The sequence below is a fragment of the Stegodyphus dumicola genome, chromosome X1 (assembly GCF_044657685.1).
Source record: "Stegodyphus dumicola isolate Sdum_Otavi_A_Nest chromosome X1, ASM4465768v1".
NCBI classification, from domain to species: domain Eukaryota; kingdom Metazoa; phylum Arthropoda; class Arachnida; order Araneae; family Eresidae; genus Stegodyphus; species Stegodyphus dumicola.
Genome location: NC_140780.1, coordinates 175,715,497 through 175,737,306, shown reverse-complemented (window position 1 = coordinate 175,737,306; position 21,810 = coordinate 175,715,497). Strand labels below are relative to the sequence as shown.

The following is a 21,810-nucleotide window of genomic DNA, read 5'->3' as shown; positions in this document are numbered from 1 at the left end:
TTTCAGTCCTTTCATATTTTCTACGTAAAATCTCAGCAATTCAGAATACTAAGTTTTCATTTCTAATAAATGCTAGGTTTAATTAAGTACGGAAAAGCCCTCACACATAGAGAAAATCACGAACATTCAATGCTTCTACGAACAAGAGTGATAAAACATTAATCGTTGTTATTATAGCCAACTTACATAAGAGAAGGATCTTGTACGAAATGCCGGTATTTGTATTTCCGTTGAATGAAACTGAAGTTTTAAAACTGCAAACGTTATTCTTTACTAAAAGACCATGCAGAAACGCAAAAAGAATCAGATTTAGCTCGCACACCGTAGCTTGCAGCTCCTCATTTTTACACAGCAGCAGTCTAAAAGCTGCTGCTGTGTAAAAATTTTTACGCAAATATACACTCTTATAAACAACGAAGTTTATATTAATATCATAGAAAAAAATTTGCTTTAATCCTAGTATCCGGTGCTCACGGGATTTGGCTACTTTTGGCGATTTTATGATGAGCAGTAAAAACGGGACATATACGATGAGTAGTTAACGGGTCATTCAAAGAAAATATACAGTTAAACATAGTATATAGTATGTATATAGTATATATACTATGTGTGTATAATATATATATAGACGTTCTTTGGATCATTTTTGGTGTTGGCGATAATTTTCAAAGTCGCGCCAAGGCTGCACCGCATACTAGGATTTTACCAAAAATTTTAAGAACTTTATTGGATTAAAATTATATATAATTCATTATGATAAAAATATATTATTTATTAAATATAAGCATGCAGGCCAGTTAAAACACAGCAACTGGTGGTACAGTATAACACAGCAACTGGCATGCGATCAGTCTAACACAGATAAAAAAAATTTCAAAATGCAAAATCTATAAATTAACACAAAGGCAAATATAATGCAAGTGTAATAAATTTAAGCACAGCGTACATTTACAAATATCGGTCTATGAATAATATACTATAATCGTTGAAGACGTTATGTTCTTTAAATATATTAAATATTTATCCATATATAATTCGATATGAAAATACAGAGTCCGTCAAAAATTGCATGCAGAATTTAACGAAAGGAAATTATTTAGTACGTGTTAGTACCATACTTGTATGATACGTTAATATAACCATACATTAAGGTTATGTTTAATATAAGTAAGGTTATGCTTAACATAATCTAGCTGCACATGTACCTTTACAGTTACTTAGAGTGCTCAACGTGGAGACCATTAGCGAACAGACACTTAGAACAATGGCAAGGGAATTGAACAATGTGGATTTGTACGTCCACGGGGACTGCTGCAAATACGTTATAATTTCTTGACAGGGGATCTTTAGCGTGGACAGTTTACTGCGTTATACTACGTTTTTTAGTGTTCCATACAGAAGTGTTAAGTCTGGCGAACGTGGTAAGAACCAAATGTACCTTTTCGTGATATCCAGTTTTCCCGCAGATTCTCGTCCAGGCACAAGTTGATGGTAATTTTGGGGTGCTCACATGTACAGGAATTCACTGTTTCTAAAACATGCACGTATATCTGGTAAAACAGAAGCGCGCAGAAATTTGAGATAACCTGCCTAATAACTGTATTTTCAAAGAAAAAAGGTCCTATTCAACCTCAAAACGACAGTCCATACCAAGCATTAACTCCAGAATATGAATATGCGGGTTTCTGTAATGCCCATCAAAACACCCTTTGTTTCGTTGAGTTTAAAGTGGGTCTCATTAGACCACAAAATTTTTATCCTCATTTACTATATTCTGAAATCATTCACAAAGCTGCAGTTGACGATTCGGGTCATTTTCATTTAATGTATTCAATAATTTTGAGATGTACACTTAACTCTTTGCGGAGTGCATCGTACAGATACACTATTAATCCATGTTTTACGTGCTCTGTAGCGACTTGTGAGGCAAATTCTTCTAAATCCACAGCTGAAAAAGCAGGAGAGCAATACGTCATCTTCTGGATCATCCCTTATGCACATCCATAAATGGTAAGATGTGTCTCAAGTCATGAAGATGTATAACTGCTAAACGTGTGTTGGAAGTTATGTTGCAGACTAGCGACTTCACAGACACTGTCATTCAGCAACATTTTAAAACTTGAAATCCATTTTAAAATGCACTACCATTCCTAAACATTAAGCGCGACATTTTGATTCACTGTCAAATGTTACACATCACACTTTACAGTAATGAGAGTACTGATATCTGTTGTGAAAACACCATACTTCATATTGGAACGGTATTTCAGTTCTATTTCGAAACCAGTACGCAGATACCATGCATTAAAATAAGTATACATTTTTCCTAAGTACACTGCATGATGAGGATGATGAGCTATTTCATGGCTTAAGCATTAATTTTCGTGGTGAAAATAATTTAGAGAGCTTACTAGTTGTCGAGCGGATAACACCGCTGAATACTATTTGTTTACACCTGGTTCGATTCCTGGCGAATGTACTGTCTGCCTAGATGTTTACATGTTTTCCCCATATGTAATGTGAATAGGAACCAGTTTCCCTTGGAATGTATTCCTCCCCGTATACAGGCAACCCTAACGTGCTTTACCATAGTCTAATAAAATTCATCTCAGTTCGAAATCGATTACCATGCAAGTATTACATAATAAAATCCTTAGCATTATAAAAAATGTTATCTCGCCGATTTAACTGTAAATAACAACAAATAAATAAACTATATCTTTTTAGAAAGTTATCACAGCATTTCCTTATAACTTATTGGAAGACAAAGACAAATGCAATATTATCTGTAATGGAATGTGCATCGGGAACTACAAGTGTGCCCTAAAACTGGGTAAGCAACAAATAAGAACGCATTTAGCGTTAAGAGTAACAAATGGAAGCGGAACCATCCCACTAATGAGCCTCAACTCACTTCAGTGTCCTTTTAATCGGCCACATCATAAGAAAATCAAATACACAGCCAAAAATAATCACTTCAGCTATCACTTCTTATGACAACAACAACAAAAACAAAGCAATAATAAAAAAACACCAAACCAGAAACTTTTGTGCGACAATCTAACATTCTTGAAATGGAACAGTTTTCCAGAGCAGATATCACACTTACGAGGGAGATAAACCGAGACCGTTGTTACAGTAAATCAACACCGATGTACTCCATTAAAATGGGCACGTATCGGCTTGAGGAATGATGAACATTCCGCTGCTTATTACGGCCATAATAATAACGGCACAGTTATTACGGCTCCGCTATTAAATAACAGATAAGCTACAATGTAGAGGACGCCTGCGCTAGTGAACGACACAAAATTGTCATTCCACGATCAAAACGAAACTACTAAAAGCATTGAAGATTCGCAATATGTTAACATAACCGCTAAATGTAAAAGGAAAAAAAATAATACCTTTTTTGCCATGAAATTAACCAGGGCCATTGCTTGTGACACTAAACTCTTTAAAGCACTGCTTGCACGTCTTTAAAAAAATTGCATTTTGGTATTATCGTAAGATTCATATAGTTCAGAACGTCTCTTTTTCTATTCGTTTGGGAAACATCTTAGCATGGCCAATATTTAATGGTTTTATTCAGATAAATTCCTTTTAAATCTCGCTTTACGTCCAATTTAAAAAGAAATGAATAATGTTTGTTATACTGACATAAAATTTATTAATATCGAAAGACAAACTCCGATTTTAAAAGAGTAACAGACATTTTAATGTGTTTTGTAAAACTCAATCATCAATACATGAATTAACGAAACAGTTAATACATGACATATCTTGAAACATTTTCTAATACAAAACAATATATTTTTTCCTCAGCAAAGGTGCATTAAATTCGCTGCTTTCTGTATAAGATTCAAAGCTCTTTTTTATATTTAAAATAAAAATGTAATATTTAAGAAATTTTACCAGATGTGAATGTAATAACACTAGAAAAGTAATTTAAAGTGGCTTTTATATTTCTGGCTTAAATTTCCTTTTGCTTTGTGATTGAATACTACAGGCGATCAGGCATTTTGTAACCGAAAGTAAATTTTTTTTATTAGAACAAGTATTTCTCAATAAGATAGTACATGATATTTTAACAAAATATATTTTGTCAATATTTGTAATAATAACAACAGGATAAAACGGAAATACGGCGTTAAAACATACTTTTCAAGCAAGAAAAAATACGCACTAACTTGTTTCAATTGCTCTGTTATATTCTGTTCGTTAATATCCGTAAATACAATATTTCTGCTACTGCAAATGTTCTTCGAAAATTGTAACTTCTTTATCTATGACATTTTAAAACAGTTCACAAATTTTATGAGCCATGTAAAATATATTTTCCTTATCCACCTAGGTGCACAATGTATCTAGATTTTCATTGTTTTCATTTATATGCTCCAGTTTCATGATTATTTTATGCATTAGATTGCAAAATTCCGCTATTATTATCTATCTGATTCTTTGCTGTTATGTAACGTATATAAAAAAGATAGCATTACTACATATCTTTTAAACTTCTGGTGACAGACTACTGAAACTATAAAAAATATCCCAATAGCGTCATTAAAACTGCCGTCACAGTGAAATCATTCTACTTCCCCCCAGATATTCAAGTCACTTGCTGATTGATGGGAATCATGACATCTGTGCTACGAGGAACCACCTAATGAGACATGCAGGAAAGAAGACATGCGGGGGAAAAACACACTATGAGATATACAGAAAGCGTATTTAAAGCCCAACTTATGGCACTCGTTAGAAACTAGGAAAGCATTCCTAACCAGATTTAATTTCGTGAATCTCTTTTCAAGTTTCGAAGCACTTGGTTTCCTGGAGCGTAAATTTCAATTCGGGTTACGATTGCTAAAGTTTAATTTTCAAATATAAATGTTACTACATTTTATTTAGTGGTTTGAATCCTGCGCCCAAAACTGTTGCTCGGAATTTGATGTTAGAAGTTTAGAAGCATATTTGCGAAACTAATCTGTATTTTAGTTGATATTTTAGAAAAAGGTTTCAAACTATTTGGTTATGACTTTTGTGAAGTCGAGATTTATTTCATGAAGGGATTAAACGATAAAGTTTTTTAATTTCGAAAGGTTTTTTTCAGGTTATGAAAATTGCCTATTTTCTCTGTTAGCCTATATAATTCAGCTTGTTGAGCAAGGTAAAGCGTAAAATCCCCATTCAATTTTATCTGACCTAAATGTGGCAAACAGATCTCTTTTAAGTTTACATGGCTATGGAAAATTTAGCAGAAATCAAGAATGGGTTTAAATATGATAATATTCTAATATTTCATGCAGTTAACAAGTAATGCTGTTTAATGCAATATTTTTTCCTAAACGACATTAATGATGTTTGAGTCAAGATTATTTCCTGATAAATGTTTTCTATAGCTATAAAGTTGTAAATACATTCAGTTATATGTTCATATCAAAAATTATCTTTACATGCATGAAATTAAGGATTTCTTAGATCTTCTTTAATGTTATGAATTTATGTGGAATGATATATAACATCATAACATATAAATAAAGTGAAAAAAATTAAGAGCTTTGCATGCGATATATAACTGCAGCTTAAAACAATAAAACGGTAATAATATGTCGCAAGGAGTGTTCAGAAAGAAATAAGGCTTATTAAGTTAATAGGGAATGTGGTCTAAAAACGTGCTGCTCACATCTTAACGTGTTTCCATGTGAGCAATGACGTTTCTAACCACAGTTTTTGGAATCAAGTTTTACTTATCTAGCACTACAATCTTCAGGTCATTTAGATCTCTAGGCGGTAGGTGTTTTCGTGAAACTACTTTTATAAGATAGACCCATAAGTTCTCTATCGGGTTAAGATCAGAAGATTTTCCTGGTTATGAAAAACACTCAGTTTCTTCACTTTCAAAGAATTCGTCAACGAGGTTAGCTCGACGTGAACGAGCATTATTGTCCATAAATTTAATAAAAAAAAGATCTATACGCTTTTCTGAAAAACTTTACATCATGTTTTAAGATTTTATCCCGATATCTCTGGCCGGTCACAAATCCACTATTGAAAACGTGTAGTGACATACGTCCATTGATAATTCCCATAGCATCACACTTGCATTAGCAAAAGGATAACGTTCTATAATGTTCGAAGGAAGATTTCGCGTTGCTGACTCCCTCCAGAGGTAAACACGTTTAGAATCAGATGTTATACTAAACCTTATATAAAGAGAACATGCAGTCACTGTTGTTCACTCCAGTCCATTCAAGATGCAACAATGCGGTAGTAATAAAAGCTCAAAAAATAAAATACGATTTCTTATATAAACCATATATCCACAAAAACGAAAATATTAAATTTAAATGTTATTATGTGAATATGAATGAAATAGATATATTCGTTAATGTCACTGTCTAACTCTCCAGAGCATAAAGTGATAGATCAATAACAGTTCAACGTTTTGTAGCGTTTGTAATATGAAACGTTTTGTAAAATTTTCATTTTTTTTTTACACTTATACTCCAAACAAGAGATCGGAGTTGTTAAAGTCATCTAACAGTGTAGATAGTTTTCATTGACAAGATAATCAATTCTAGATCTTGAACGTATAAATTGAAATAAATAATAAAATTCAGAAATAAATCACACAGTACATTGATATTAAAATGAGGCATATCATATGAAAGTTAATTTTCGATGGACGCGGTTGCAGTAACAACCTAATGAATTAAAAGTAGTCATGGATAAATTACAGATAATCATCACTACATTATTTCTTTAAAAGAAACCTACATTCCAGTAATAATACATAGTAATACTATCATTAGAGTACTTAATAAGATATCTTCTTTTCTACTTCCCTGTAACTTGAACTTCATCCATTCTTGTTGTTTTTTCTCGACTACTCCTTAAACCTTAAATCATGCGTAAATAATTAGGAGATGTGAATGTGCAGCTGACTTAGTGAAATAATAGACGGAATGCCAGTTCGTGTTTGCTTCACTGTGATTTGTCGATTTTCGCATTAGGCTGGCATAAAGTTTAACAATTCAAAGACAAAGGTTCGGCGTGACCGTCACAGGTAGTGTGCGACGGTTTGTCTTTGTTAGTAAGACGAAAATAATCATTATATGGCCGATTCCATTTTAAAATTTAGGGAAGCTATTTCTCTAAATGTACTGAGGAAGGGGAAAATTACGCGGATATTTTTTAAAATTTTCAGAGCCTGGCGCTAAACCGCTAGGGATTAAAATACGCGAGGAAATTCGGTTTGAATATTGCAACATTATTAAACAGCCGGTTTTTTGAAAGAAATCACGAACCTGCAGTTTCATAAAGAGATTTTTAACGTCACAAAATTATATCTGGACTTTTACAAAACTATTAAGTAATACAAAATGTGATGCCAAATATTTTCTTCCTGAGGTATTTAAGGGGAATAAGAATATAAGGTATTTCTTCCGCCTTCTTAGCGAGCCTTCGAGGTGTAGTGGTCTGCACGCTCAGCGCGTAATTGAGAGGTGCGCGGTTCGATTCCCGGCACAGGCGTTGCTAATTTTTCATCTCTCCGGCCTCCAAAAATATCCTAATATTTCTACAGTGGCGCCCGAACGAAAAGGGTGTTAGATGATGATTTTCCTAACTCAGGAATTGGCGACTGGGTCGCCTAAAATCCCCAGTCATCCTTTAAAAGGGGGAGTATATAAAGTATTTCCCCGCCTTCTTAGCGAGCCTTCGTGGTTCACTCAGCGCGTAATTGAGTGGCCAGCGGTTCGATTCTCGGCGAAGGCGTTGCTAATTTTTCATCTCTCCGGCCTCCAAAAAAAAAAAAAAAAAAAAAAAAAAAAAAAAAAAAAAAAAAAATCCTAATGTCTCTATAAGAATTTTGAATAAAACTAAATAACATACTTAAGAAACTTTTGAGATATTTGCATGTAGAAATTTCATAAAATATATTGATCCTCTCCCTTTATTTGAAATTCATTTAGGACCAGTATTCTAAATATTTTTGAATAATTTGTAATTATTTTCTAAATTTCGAAACTAGATTTAGTCACGACTGCAAATTGGTGCAACTGTGATTGAAAATGATTTCTAAAACACAAATAAATGATTATTTTTATGCACGTAATTACTAATTATTACCGAATTTTTCAAGTGATAAATATGATTTATTCATATATCCTTTGGAAATCTTTAACATTTATAAAGTTTTTAAAAAATAAGCTGCAAAGTCAAGAAACACGAAACTGCTCTTCTGTGTTTATCTGACGAATTCCATGAATTTTAAGTATAAGAAATTTCCGAACAGCAGAACAAATATGTAACATAGTACAAGAACTATATGTAAAAGTCTTATGGTTCAGAGTTAAGATTCATAATCAAAGGCATGTACAGTACAAAGTCCGAAATCCGGACTCGTCGGGACTTTGGCGATTCCGGATTTGGGATTTTTCCGGATATTAGATCATCAGTTTCAATCTAGAAGGATGGCATGTAGAACTTATAAAATTAAAAATATGAAATCGCGATTTATGAAATAATAAAGTATTTATAATCTAAAGGGTATCAAAATTTACAAAAATAGGCTTAATATTTATTTGTTTACCTTATTAAACGTTTCTTTCAATGTAAGTTAAATTGCTTCGTTTTTTGTGCTAATACCTTCGCTTTATTTCTGTAGACATACATAATCTCTTGTTTAGTTACATTGTTGAAGTCCTGTAATTGCTGTTTCGAAAATTCCGGCTAACTTGTCAATCGAAATTTTCTCGTTTTCAGTAACTCCTCTGTCACTTTCTTCACTATCGGTATCTTCTGAATTTAGAACCATACTACAGATTTCGCCATTCATTAATTGACTGATGATTGCGAAACATTGTCATCAGAATGAAAAACCTTTTTTTATATCATCTTCATTTGTTACCGCTTCTCAAAATTTCTTTACAAAATCCGTTAATTGTAAAATTTCACCTTTGTTTTGCGATATCCGAAAACCTTTAAAATTTACGGCTATCATCATCAAATTTAGCTATCCTTCACTAAACATATTTCGTTATGCATCATGAGCTTGGCGACTAATGACAAGTTGTTCCGTTAAATTTTATCTCGCTTCTATCGTGCACTGAGACAGTTAAGCCTGAATTGTATTTATTATACTTACGTCTATTTCTTGCACATACTTTAGGCTTATCAGACTTTAAGAATAAATAAATTCCCACATATACTTAAGCCTTATTGAGGGCCGGTGCTAGATATCTTACCGCCCGACGCAGTCTCTGTTGGTCCTAAAATTCTGCGACTCGGCGGGGCCATACGAGCCCTGGCGCTGGTTCTGGGTTTATGTGAATAGCAAATCAGTTATTATTTAATTCAAATAGCCCTAAATGTAATCTTTGGGTATGGTTAAAAAATCTTTTTTTAGCATATGGAAAGAAATTTTCGGTAAATTTTTCCTCGTGAACATTTTTTACCGCATTTAACTTAAATCTGTAATTATCGCCAAGCGTAATGTCAGCATAAAAGGTTACCATACTCTTTTATTATTCAATTACTAACATAAAAAAATTGTTTAGGCATCGCTTCATGAGTCATTACTCAAGTTGTCATGTTTTGATAAGCATGCGTTGATGAAAGGAAGTATAATAAATAATGATTCGCCAGGTTGGCGTCAGATCAACGATGTATCTTTGTGGAATGTTTCGGTTTGAGATGTGTGCCAAGCAGACACGCAGCAACACAGCCAAATTACTGATCGTACAAATTTATGCTAAAATGATTGCTTCTTCAATAACAAGGTATTTTATTTAGTGTTGAATTGAAATTAAGAATCGGGACTCTCCAGATGTTTTATTATGCGCGGAGGAGGGGGATCAAATGCGCATGCGTAAAGCTTATCAGAAAACATTGTTGGTGGTTTTGAGGTCCGGATTTTAGATCATTCTGGATAATGGACGTCCGGATTTCGCATAAATTTTAAGTATAAGAAATTTCCGAACAGCAAGACAAATATGTAACATAATACAAGAACTATATGTAAAAGTCTTATGGTTCAGAGTTAAGATTCATAATCAAAAGTATATACTACTATTGAAATGTAAATTATATGCTTGTCACAAGACCCAGAAAAAGAATTTCAAGTAGGCCTTGTGTCACGCCTAAAAATAATATTTATTTATTTATTTTTATTATTTTTATTTTGTTTTATTTATTTATTTCCTTTTTCCTCGTCTTTATTCTTCCTGTTTTCCTTTGTCAGTATTTAACTCTACTATAGAATTTTCCTACTTTTATGCAGCATTTTAAAGTTATCTTAATACACTTCTGATTAAAACAATAATTTTAAATTATGGTTCCTGATAATTTTAATTCCGAATATCTACAGAAAATCTCAGATCGCTTTGTACATATGTACTTAAAAACCCTTATTGATAAACAAAAAATTATAAACTTAATTATGATGTCCCTCAAGTGCTTAATGTATTGCACTGTAATTTTGAATTTTGAAAATCTTAATGTGTAAGGAACAAATTTTTTAAAATAATACCGTAATTATAAGAAATAAAATTTATTCTCGAATAAATGAAAGATTTTCCGTTTACATGATTCATAACTAATAGGGTAAAAGAATTTTATTTTTGAGTCAACATTATGCATTGAAGTATGCTTTTCTTTCCAAATTTATAAGTTTTCTAGTTTTATTTATGAGATAGGTATATAAGTTACATAAAAACCTGAAGAGTTTTATGCATACTGAAAAATTATAGTTTCTGTACGCTACGAAATTTTTACTTGATTTTTCAAATAATACGTATGCGGAGTAAAATATTCGTTACACTAATGAATAAAATATTTCATTCAGTTGACTTTCTCATGTACCGGCGCCAAATGTTTCTTTTGAAGATCAAACACGCTTTAATTTTCAGAAGAAACCTACTTGTCAGTCAATGGATTAGTGAATTTAACGTGCAAAATAATAATATTCTACATACGAAGGAGAATTTTCATTATTAATAAAAATGATGTTTTCATTCCTGAGAACGGTACCATTACGGATACTATGGGAATGAGATATCGTACTAAATGTCAAAAATGAAATTTCATTTTTTGATACTAAGCTTCAGAGAATGCGTGGACAGCAGTTTACACATAATTAAACATACAGCAAATATATATCACTAATGAGCCATATCTTGCAACGCAGTGACGAAAAAACTAATGGCAAATGTGCGACGCGGGATGGAAAAAAAATAGGAACTTAGTCTGAAATTCCCAGCGCAAAAATGTGTTCATAATTCCCACTTAACGACTGCGAGAATAGCTAGGGGACTATAATGACCAGTCCAAACTAAGACCCATAAGTGCCCAAACAGTTAAAGAGCCTCTCATCTTGAAAAAATGGTCATACGGCGTAGCGCTGGGCTGGCCAATTTCTGCTAAATTGACCACTTGTGTAAATGCTGTCATAGCTAATGACCCCCTAGTTTTTAATTTCAACGCATTTACTTCATTAAATAAATTTTTGAAATTTAGTAACGAATGATACCTTAAATCTAAAGGTTGTTATACAAAACTTAAATAATAAATGCGCATTTGCACTTTACTGATAAGTTTTACCTATAAATTTCTATCAATTAAAAAGTTTTGATCATTTAATATTCGTACCATATTCCTTTTGGTTTCTGAAAGGTCAAACAATAGAATTCGTTTTGCTTAATCTAAATTAGCCATTTGTGAAGGCTAATAAAATATGATACTAGTTGATCATCTACTGATATGCAAACAGAACAGAAAAACTTGAAAGAAAGGAAAAATTTGCAAAGTTATAAATTTAATAAAGGTGCAGAAAGGTGAGATTATTTTAAGTATCTCAATTTTCTTTTATACCGAAGAAACAATAAAGTACAATGTGTTAATCTCAAGCTTATGGCAGTTATTAGCAACAGTGTATTTACCCTACATAGATATAATAAAGTGTATGAAAATATTTCTTGCAGTGAATGGAAGAATTGACATTTATATTAATTTCATATGAAAAATTCAGTTTAATAATGAAAAACATATGAAAACATAGTGGACTAAGAAACATTCTGTGCAATGTTACATGAAGGCAAAGCTGATTTGCACAGTTTATTTTAATTAACACGTTTTTCTTATGTTGAAATCTTCCCTGATCTTACACTGTTTCTTTTACACCACCAGAATATGTAAACGTTTTGAGTTTTAAATACGAGCGAGAGTCTGATTATAGACAACTGGAAACCTCAGGCCGCCGTAAAAAAAAAAAAAAAAAAAAAAAAAAAAAAAAAAAAACTCATTTAGCGCTGTTGCTACAGCTGATGAGTACGTATATGATAATAGATTAAAACTGAAGTCGTTAAATTGTGGAGCCAGGTCTTAAAATTTAAAATTTGATTTGTAAGTACTTCGAAACTTTTGGTCTGTCCAGTTGCAAACAGTAGAAGTTAGTTTTGTTTCTTGTTGTAATACCGTACTAGTTCAAATAAATCCTTTTTTGTTGTTTTACATGATTGTATTTAATCAGTATTCTGGACAAGAAGAGACTTCATCTAGAATTTAAGAATCAAGAATTATTCAAGAATTCATTAAGAATCAAGAAGGTTAGGCTAGTGTTTAGGGTAACAAATTGAGTTTAACCTAATAGATTTAGTCACTGCATATAGGAACACTAGCAGAATTATTAAGCAATTAAATATTTATTGAAAAGCAAAATAGGTGTAAGTGTTATTTTGGACATAAAAAGGTACAAAGATGCATAGCTTTAAAAAAAACCCTGAAATATTTTACAGTGGGATTTTTACATTTGGAGAAAGAAGTTCAGGGTCTAACAATCTCAATCTAGGACTCGTAAAAAAATGCTTAAACTTCAGGGATCTGAATTCAGACACAATTTCATTTCAGTTACATGAGAAAAGACTGCCAACTCCTGAATACTTGAAGTACAACAGCTCATTCATGGTTTGAATATTTTGGCACATTTTATGGTAGGTTTGGAAAAGAAAGTTTTTCGCAGTAATACGAAGTAGTTCAAAGAATTTCTAAAGAATAAAAAAACATGTTTGTGCGTTTGTGCTTTTGCATTTCACACGATACATCACGGTTAGAAAGAATATATTGTAAACGCATTTCAAAGAGATATTCTAGCACTTTTCTATTCCTTTTGCCTTCTTTTGAGGATAGTCCAAAAATATCATTTATTTACAATGATGCAAGGCAAAAAATACGGCGTATTGCTGCTTTATGTACGGTAAATTAACTCCTAAAATAAAAAACGATATATATTAAATACACGCAATTAATAATTTAAGCAATGAAATAAATTTTAAAAATAAAAGAATGGATGCGCACAAGTCATTCTATAAATATAAAAATTAGCATGTTCACATGACAGAAATGCTCCCATTCTTCAAATAAAGAAGTTGGAAATTTTAATGAATTTTTAAATTAAAGTGATGTATCGGTATCCTTTTAAAAATTATATCATAGCTGCCAACATAGTCTTATTACGTGCATACTTGTTTTCCTGATTGTGAAGGAAGGAGTTTAGAGCGTTAAGTGCTAGAACTCCATTTGCCATTAAAATGCGAAATAGCTTTCATTTGTATTACAGTTTCCCTATTCTGTTCGATCAATAGCCCAAACAGCGGCCGAGCGGTAAAGACGCTGAACACTGGTAGTTAGGTCTGAGGTTCGAATCCCGCGGATGGGCTGGCAGCATGGGCGTTTTCGTGGTTTTCCCTATGTGTAACGTGTACAAGAGCCAGTTTCCCTTGGAAAGTCCTCCACGAAGGCATCCATCCCTTTAAGCAGATAGCTCTCGCGTGCTTTGTCATATATGAATAATCCTGTTCGATCAGTCTGTGTGAAGATAATAGTTAGACCTGTACCAGTTACTACGATTGACTCCAGTAACATTAAAAGAATTAAGAGGTTTGTACTCCCTATACTGCTTGCAGAAAACAACATATTTTCTGTAAAGAATGCATTAAGAAAAAAAATCGGTTGCATTTTTTTCGTTAAAGGACTACACCCGTCAGCCAATTTGCTACACAAAAAGATGCATACAAATGCTTCCTTATTGTCCACCATTAAATTAAATACATTAATGATATACATTTATAACAGTTTTACTGCATGGATAAATCATAATACGTGTCTCCTGTAACAGTTTTCTTGTTATTTAAGTAAGTACTAAAATAGAAAGTTTTCAAATTGTGTCATTCTAATTCTTATTTTGTTTATTGAAATAACTAACGTAAAAGAAGAAGACTTCTTAGATTTAGAAAAACAATTGCCTGACATGCCATGGCCTTATTAAAACTTCTGATGCGCATCCAATAAAATAACTTTCTGTGAAATGCGTTTCATCCAGCACTAGTTTGAAAGAGGTTTCTAGAGACGTAACTTTTGGGACCCAGTTTCGTTCAGCGATCTGTTTGGGGTATGTAGCCGTAATATTTTATGACGCTGGGGAAAATATGCGGTGGCAACTCTTTCTCAGTAGGAAATAGACCTATCAGAGAAAGGTTTTCTTCTGTATAGTGTACTTGTGGGAAGTGTTTTCTTTTATTTCTGAGAGGAATAAATTTTTCAAAAGGTTTCTTACTCCATTTCGCGTCAGTAGAGCTGATAAGAGATAATTATTGCTTTAAATGCAGCACTGTTTTTTTTTATCAAATTGCTCAATGTTAATTATTTCTATTTACATAATGATTGGTGCATCTGTAATCATTAGCCCAAAAGCGACATACTGAACTGAATTTTCCCTTTTAACCTGCATAAGAATCCTGTAATATATATATATATATATATATATATATATATTATATATATATATATATATATATATATATATATAAATATATATAGGGTCTTTTTCTCTGCAAATGTTTATTGGATGTAAATACCATTTAGATTAGCTTATGCAAAATCAAATGCGTAAGTAGTTATAAACAATATTATTTACCATAATGCAGTATTGGTCACCAAAAGTAACGAGATAAATTACGTAAAAACTGAAATTGCAAAAACAGAAAGGTTCTGTACTGTTCTGTCTGTAAAGATTGAAACAAACTTCAGTACATATTGGGTACAAGTATGCAATAAATGTTCGTTACTCTTAATTCATACATGCTAGAAGTATGCCTAAATTCATTTCATCGTAAGCAAGTCTCTAAATAAAATCTACTACATTCAACACTATACTCCCCTAATATACAAAACAGTTCCCAAAGAATTCTAAAGATTATTAAGTAAACAAAAGCGACACTGATAAGTTGCCAAACGCAATGAATTTTATCTGTAATTTGCAAAGATCTTCTTTAAACATCTTAAACGCAATTTTACTTCATCGTGCAATACTTAGAAATCAAAACATGAATTCTGAAGATGATTTACGACTTATCGATACTGAGATTATTAAATTGAAAATAAATGCAGTTAAAAGAAGTAAAATACTCCAATTGTAAATTGTTATTTTGTTTTGTCTCTGATATATGGCAATTACATACGGTGGCTGTCTGCCTAAGGAAATGATGTCTATGGAAAACTGGCTGGCATTCACGTTACGCACAGGAAAACCCCGCAAACACCACGAAGTCAACACATTCGCAAAAAATACAAACCTGTAGATGATACTATAGCTTCTTCATTTGTCGTATAACTGTTTCAATGAATATCATAGATAAACATAGTGTTTAAAAAATAACTGATATTTCTAAAAGTATAAATAAATTGAACAGTAAACATTGGATTATCCTGAGGAGTAAAATTACTATTAGATAAAAGTTCAAACAGATAAAGATCAGAAAGCATTTGTAATATTAACACATATTATCGCAATGGTTAACAAGCCCTGAAGTTCTTTCCTATATGTCATTGGTATTGATAGTAGTTTTAGTTTACGATTTGTAAAATTCGAGTATAAAATTAAATGTCAAAATTATGACGTCGGAAAAAATAATCCCGAAAATCAAAATTTTTCACCCGATTATTGAATGAAGTATTCTATCTTTAGAGCTTCTTATAAAATTTATTTTAAATATTAACATACTCTTTGAATTCAGCGAATTTAGTTGCATTGGAGAGCGATAGTTGAATAATTCATGAAAACTGCACTATTTCAACTTTCGCTTTGCAGCTTTTTAGAAACGATATTTTAAATTAATGTTTACGGTGCGCTCCTGCCATAGACGTAAAGCAGATTTGGCGAGGATAGGTATGTAAGACAGATAAACATGTTTTGAAATTAAAGTTACGTTGACTTACATTAGTAAAAGAGATTGGAAGAAAAGAGATACAATATGCAGTATCAAAACACGCTTTTAGATTAAAGATTACTCGGAACCGTATTTACGTAAGGGATTTTGGTGCAAGAAGACACAATGATTTGCAAAGCACGACACAAACTATCAGCAGGAGCCTTCCCTAAAAACATTCTAATATTTATTTATTTCTTCGGAAAGCCTGTTTTTATCCCTTCTTATTATAAGAATGAAATATTTATATGATGTTTCATCCAAACTTCTTCCTAGAGACCATAAAATGTCTCAGTCACGCTCGGTCGTTGAAGCAGTCTCTATGCTTGAGGATAAAAATATTTATCTTTGTAAGAATGGAAATAGTATAAAAGTACTTTGTTTAGCCAGATAACTCAATCTGAGTAATAAGAGCCACATGTGACACGGTAGATGATGATTTTTTATTTTTCAGATATCAATGAAAGATATAAAAATTTTAAGATGTACGGTTTTGTATTATAAAATATTTCCACCACTATTGTTGCCGGTATATAAGGCAATCTGATGTTTTTAACAAACAAGAAAATTATTCTACGGAATACTGAAAGTAGATGCAATACTAAAAAAATTTTGAAATATATAATATTTCAGATATTGTTAATCAGTTTTATAACTTTTTCAGTTAAATACGAAGGTATTAGGGTATTTACGCATTAGTGCAACCACCTTGGCGAATTGATAAAAATACTTACTTGTTGGCAATTTCGATGACTTTTCTTAAAGATTGTCAAGTTATTGATATTTATCGTAAGTCGGCAGTATTATAATACATCAAAAGAAAACACGCATTAACAATTTAAAATACAAATTTAAATGATTAAGTAAAGAGTGCATGAAAAATTTAAAAAATAGAACGCATTTTTCACGACATTTTTCTGTAGTGTTTTGCGTTTTCTCCCTCTTCACGTATACAGCGATCTGTTTTTGCTTAATAAAAGCTGAAAGCTGCAATAATTTGTCTTCGTGCGCTACCTCGGTATGGCGTACCAGCAACCGACCAAACTTATGTCATTAGCACTCATAAAATTCAAACTTATTCGCAATTAAACTCATGCCCATGCACTAATGTAACACAGACATTTTCCGCTTTTGCACCAAATCGACAGTTTTAAAAATAACAAATATCATTAAAACAGACGACACATGACTGACAGAGAAATATCCCACAATCCCATTAATTCGGGTAACACGATAATGGCTGTGTTGGTTGTTAAAACTGAAGAAATGTTATGAGCATGATTGTCTGAAGAATTTTTATGCACATAGTTGCCAGAGTTAGGTGCATTTTGTAACTTTGGCTGTTCTTGTTAAGGCGATTGCAATTAAGTGTCAATATTAATAATCAAGTAATGACTGATGAGTGAAGATTTAATTAGTTAGTTAGGATAAAATATACGAGGATTATGTGCTTAAGAAACATATCTTGAAAAGAAATTTCCCAAAGGAAATTAATTCGCTTTGAAAACCACCAAACACCAATTCGCAGCTACTACCCCTTTTTGCAAATAATCTAACGGCTTATTCTCATTTCAATACCATAATTAGCATTACAGGAACATTTAACACAGATTCTTCTACTTTCCTATTACGTGACACACTTTTCTGCGTATACATCTATCGAAGTTAATTTTTTCGTCACCACGAATCATCACTAAAAAAGGCATAAGATATTTTCGTATATTTATAAGGTATATTTACTTCTACACGACAAGTCTCAACGGTTGAAAAAGAATCTCTATACACCCCATTTTTATTACGATGATAGAAAAGTGTAATGCCTTAGTAGTTAGTGTAAAAGCGTTTAAGCTAGATTAAGCATTCATCAGTTACCTAGCTATAAAACGGAAAGTAATTTCAAGCATTCTTGAGGTAGATAAAACATCTAAGATTTGAAAGCGATCATAAAAATTTGTAATAACCTCCGGCAGAGAACAGAAAAGCGAATCAGATCTGCGATAACACAAGGCACGTTTGAAGAAAATGACTATGTTTACGACAAAATGCCATTGTAAATGGATTATTAATTTAAGGTGTTCCGTACGATTTTAAGAGAAAGGTAATTATTTATCATATCAAAAACTCAGTCTATCCTGATAAAAGTAAAATAAATTCCAAAAAGATCTTTCAAGTTTTAGAAGAATTAAACACAAGTTGTATTGAAAAGCCAGAAAGCTAGAACTCACCGTTTCTGTTTTCACTGTCAGCGGGCTTCATTTGTATTGGGTGGTGCATCTGAAAAAGTGAAATGCCTTATGAGTGTTGGATCAGAACAGAATTAGTATTATAAACAGAACAGAATTAGTATTATAAACAATGTATAATAATAATAATAATAATATAGGAAGTTCCAAACTTCTAGGAATAAAACACAATTTTATTTATTAAACTGTTACTTTTTTAAGAAGTAAAAATAAGGATCTTCTTCATAATCTTAATATTAAAAATTAAACTAAAATTTTAATGCCGACTTTCTGCAATAATGTTTATTTCAGTGCAAACAGGACGACTAGATTAATGCTTTAAGTAACTATAAGCACATCTACATACTGCAAAGTAAAAAGGCCGTGGTAGAAATGGAAGTTTGATGGTTATCTGCATTCGAAGTATCAATAAAAGAGTGTTTTTAAAAAAAATGAAAACATTGTTTTTTTACTTAATATTTTGTTTTTGTTTTGCGACGTGGGTATTAATTCAAAATTATGCTATTTATTAGGCAAATTAATGCAATAAGTACTACTTCCATAATCTACTAATTCAGTGGTTTTCAACATTTTTACCCTATGCACCCCCTTTCACCATTGCTAGACAATGACCTCCCCCTTCCTTTACAAAACTCAAATACTTTAAATTTAGATTATTTTAATGTGTTTTATAAATGGTATAAGTATACAGAATATTGATAAAAACTGAAACTTGAATAAAATATTTTTTTTCAATTGTTATAAACTAAACAACAGGTAAATAAAATGCTGACCACATTGCCCACTTGATTCTATGAAATTCCCGTCCAGGTGAATTTTTTCTTATTGAGAACCCTTCAATTAATATATGGCATTGTTTAGAGACGCCGATAGAAGGCCCAGAGTGTGTGATAATGTGTTAAGCACATAAAACGGTAACTATGTTTCTATCTTTTCAATATGCGACTAGCTATATATACGTAATACTGAAGTGTGTCAACAAATTGAAATAAAAGAAATAATAGAGTGTGGTCAAGAGTAAATTTACAGTTGAAATGAGTAAATTTACAGTTGAGAGTGGATTTACAGTTGAAACGTAATTCGAGAAACTTTTAAAACATTACCAGAATATTAACTTTATCTTCCTTAATTATAAAACCGTCCTTAATTATAAAACAAGTACTTTGAATGTCATAATAGAAAATCCATAATCAGTAGTAACTTTCATTTTAAACATTTATTTTTATGCTAAAATTTTAAATTCCTTTCAAGTCCCACATTACTTGAAACAAATTTCAGATACTTAGTAGGATGTATAACTTGGTATCAAATCACTACGCTGCTTTATTTTAAATAAACTGACAATAAAAATCTAGATTCCGGTAATCTAAAGATTTATAATTTGATGTTGATCTAATTGCTCGCTCTGAATGCTTTTTGAAGGAGATTTGAAGCTATTTAAAAGGAATGAACCAATATAGTCAGTGCGCTATTAGCATAAGAACTATTAGTACTACCAGCATTTAAGACACACAGCTGTTTTGCAGAAGCTTATACGAAGGTAATCATTGATGTGGGTGAGAGCACCGTAATTAAATCCTTTTTCTATAACTATTTGGCAAAAATTACCTTGGGATTGGACTCAACATTCGATTGATGTTATGTTATGTAGAAGTGAGGGGGGCCACCTAATATTTACCCTAAGTAAGTAGGTATTATCGATAAATGTAAATATGATTAAACACTGCTTACAGTTATAAGGTATTTCTCCCGCCTTCTTAACATGCCTTCGTAGCGTAGTGATCAGCACACTCGGCGCGTATTCGAGAAGGTCGTGGTTGGAGTCCCCGCGAACGCGTTGCTCATTTTTCATCTCTCTTGCTTGGGGGTAGTGCGCATGTCAGCGGCCATATTGGTTGTGGATTTTGTGTGCTCTGATAAAAGTGCTAATATCTTGGTAAATATACCACTTGTGTTTGTGAAAATGTGATTTTTCCATGGATTACTAGTTCCATTTGCAATTTGTGGTGTTTTTTTCCTGCGAAGAAGGTGAATTTCCGAGGATAGGTAGACTTTTAAAATTGTTGCTGTCCACCGCCTTCATTTGCATATTCTGAGTAAGCATTGGCTCTCAAGGTTTTTATATACTCTGTAAATAACTTTTGAGCATAAAATAGGGTTTTATATGTGTTTATCTACCTATATATTGAAAAATCATGGCTTTGGTACTTATATGAAAAATGTAATATGCATTTAAGTTTCAGGGTTAGGCTTAGTGTGGTGGATATCTGTTTACACGAGACATTAGGTGCATAACAAATATAAGTCTTCCTGCCCGCTGGAAGCGGAAATAAGACTTTTTGGTGCACAAAAATTAATTAATTCTGCCCGTTGGTTGATTTGTTAAGTTTCAACGGTAAAAGTGTAAATTTTTACTTAAAAATTTATTTTGGAGCTATTTAAATCACAAAGTGAGATAGTTCGTCCAAAATATGAAGAGGCCCCCGACAGTGAAACGCAGTCGGCCAGTGCTCCAATAATAGATAAGGCACAGAAACAGAACAGTACACGGCAGCTAGACATTGATATAACTTTGGTAGATGCCAGTACAGAGTATCATGAGGCTTCAGAGTGCTATACTAATCTAATGGGATATTTAAATAGAGACGACATTCGTTTCTATGACCATATGTTAAGAATAGTCGCGAGGCAGAGTTACAAAATAGCCAGTCTGGAAGGACAAGTTGAACAAACTAAGAATATAGAGACAGACATACATCCAAGAAATAGTTGCCACTCAAAAGCCGTCTTATGCAGAAGTTGCAAGATCTCGCCGGCCATCCAGAAGTAGTTCTAAATCTATACGATCACAATCGAGAAAACGACAAAAGACAGAGCATGTATTATTAGTCTATCCTAAGACTGAGGGTAGCACATCCGACGAGGTAAAGGAGAAGCTGGTGAAGTACATAGATCCAGGGAAACTCATAGTAGGCGTCAAGAATATAAAGAGAGTCAACAAAGGAGGGCTCCTAGAAGAAGTTACGAAAAAGGAAGAACTAGCAATAACTTGAAGAGGCCATAAATGAAAATCGGAAGCTGAAGGACGTAGTGGAGACTAAATATCCACAAAAAGGAAACCCCAGAATAATAGTATATAATGTCAACGAGAACATTAATAAAGACGAGATAGTGAACTTCATCAAAACACAGAACACCGACCTAGCAGAATGTGAATTGGACGTCCTGTTCGCCTTGAAGGCCCGCTTTGTACAACACTGGGTTCTATCTATAGACCCAGTAGCTTTCAAGATCCTTATGAAAAC

At 32.5% G+C, this 21,810-nt stretch overlaps 1 protein-coding gene across 9 annotated transcripts in view; it reads right to left on the bottom strand.

The window, feature by feature from the left end:
- Positions 1–21,810, bottom strand: part of LOC118199700 (CUGBP Elav-like family member 2) — an 807,763-nt gene that overhangs the window by 349,311 nt on the left and 436,642 nt on the right. For all 9 annotated transcript variants that reach the window (XM_085807858.1, XM_085807857.1, XM_085807855.1 and 6 more), the window contains one exon: positions 18,488–18,536. In XM_085807858.1, the coding sequence (XP_085663984.1) occupies positions 18,488–18,536 (49 nt within the window). The remainder of the gene's footprint in view (positions 1–18,487; positions 18,537–21,810) is intronic.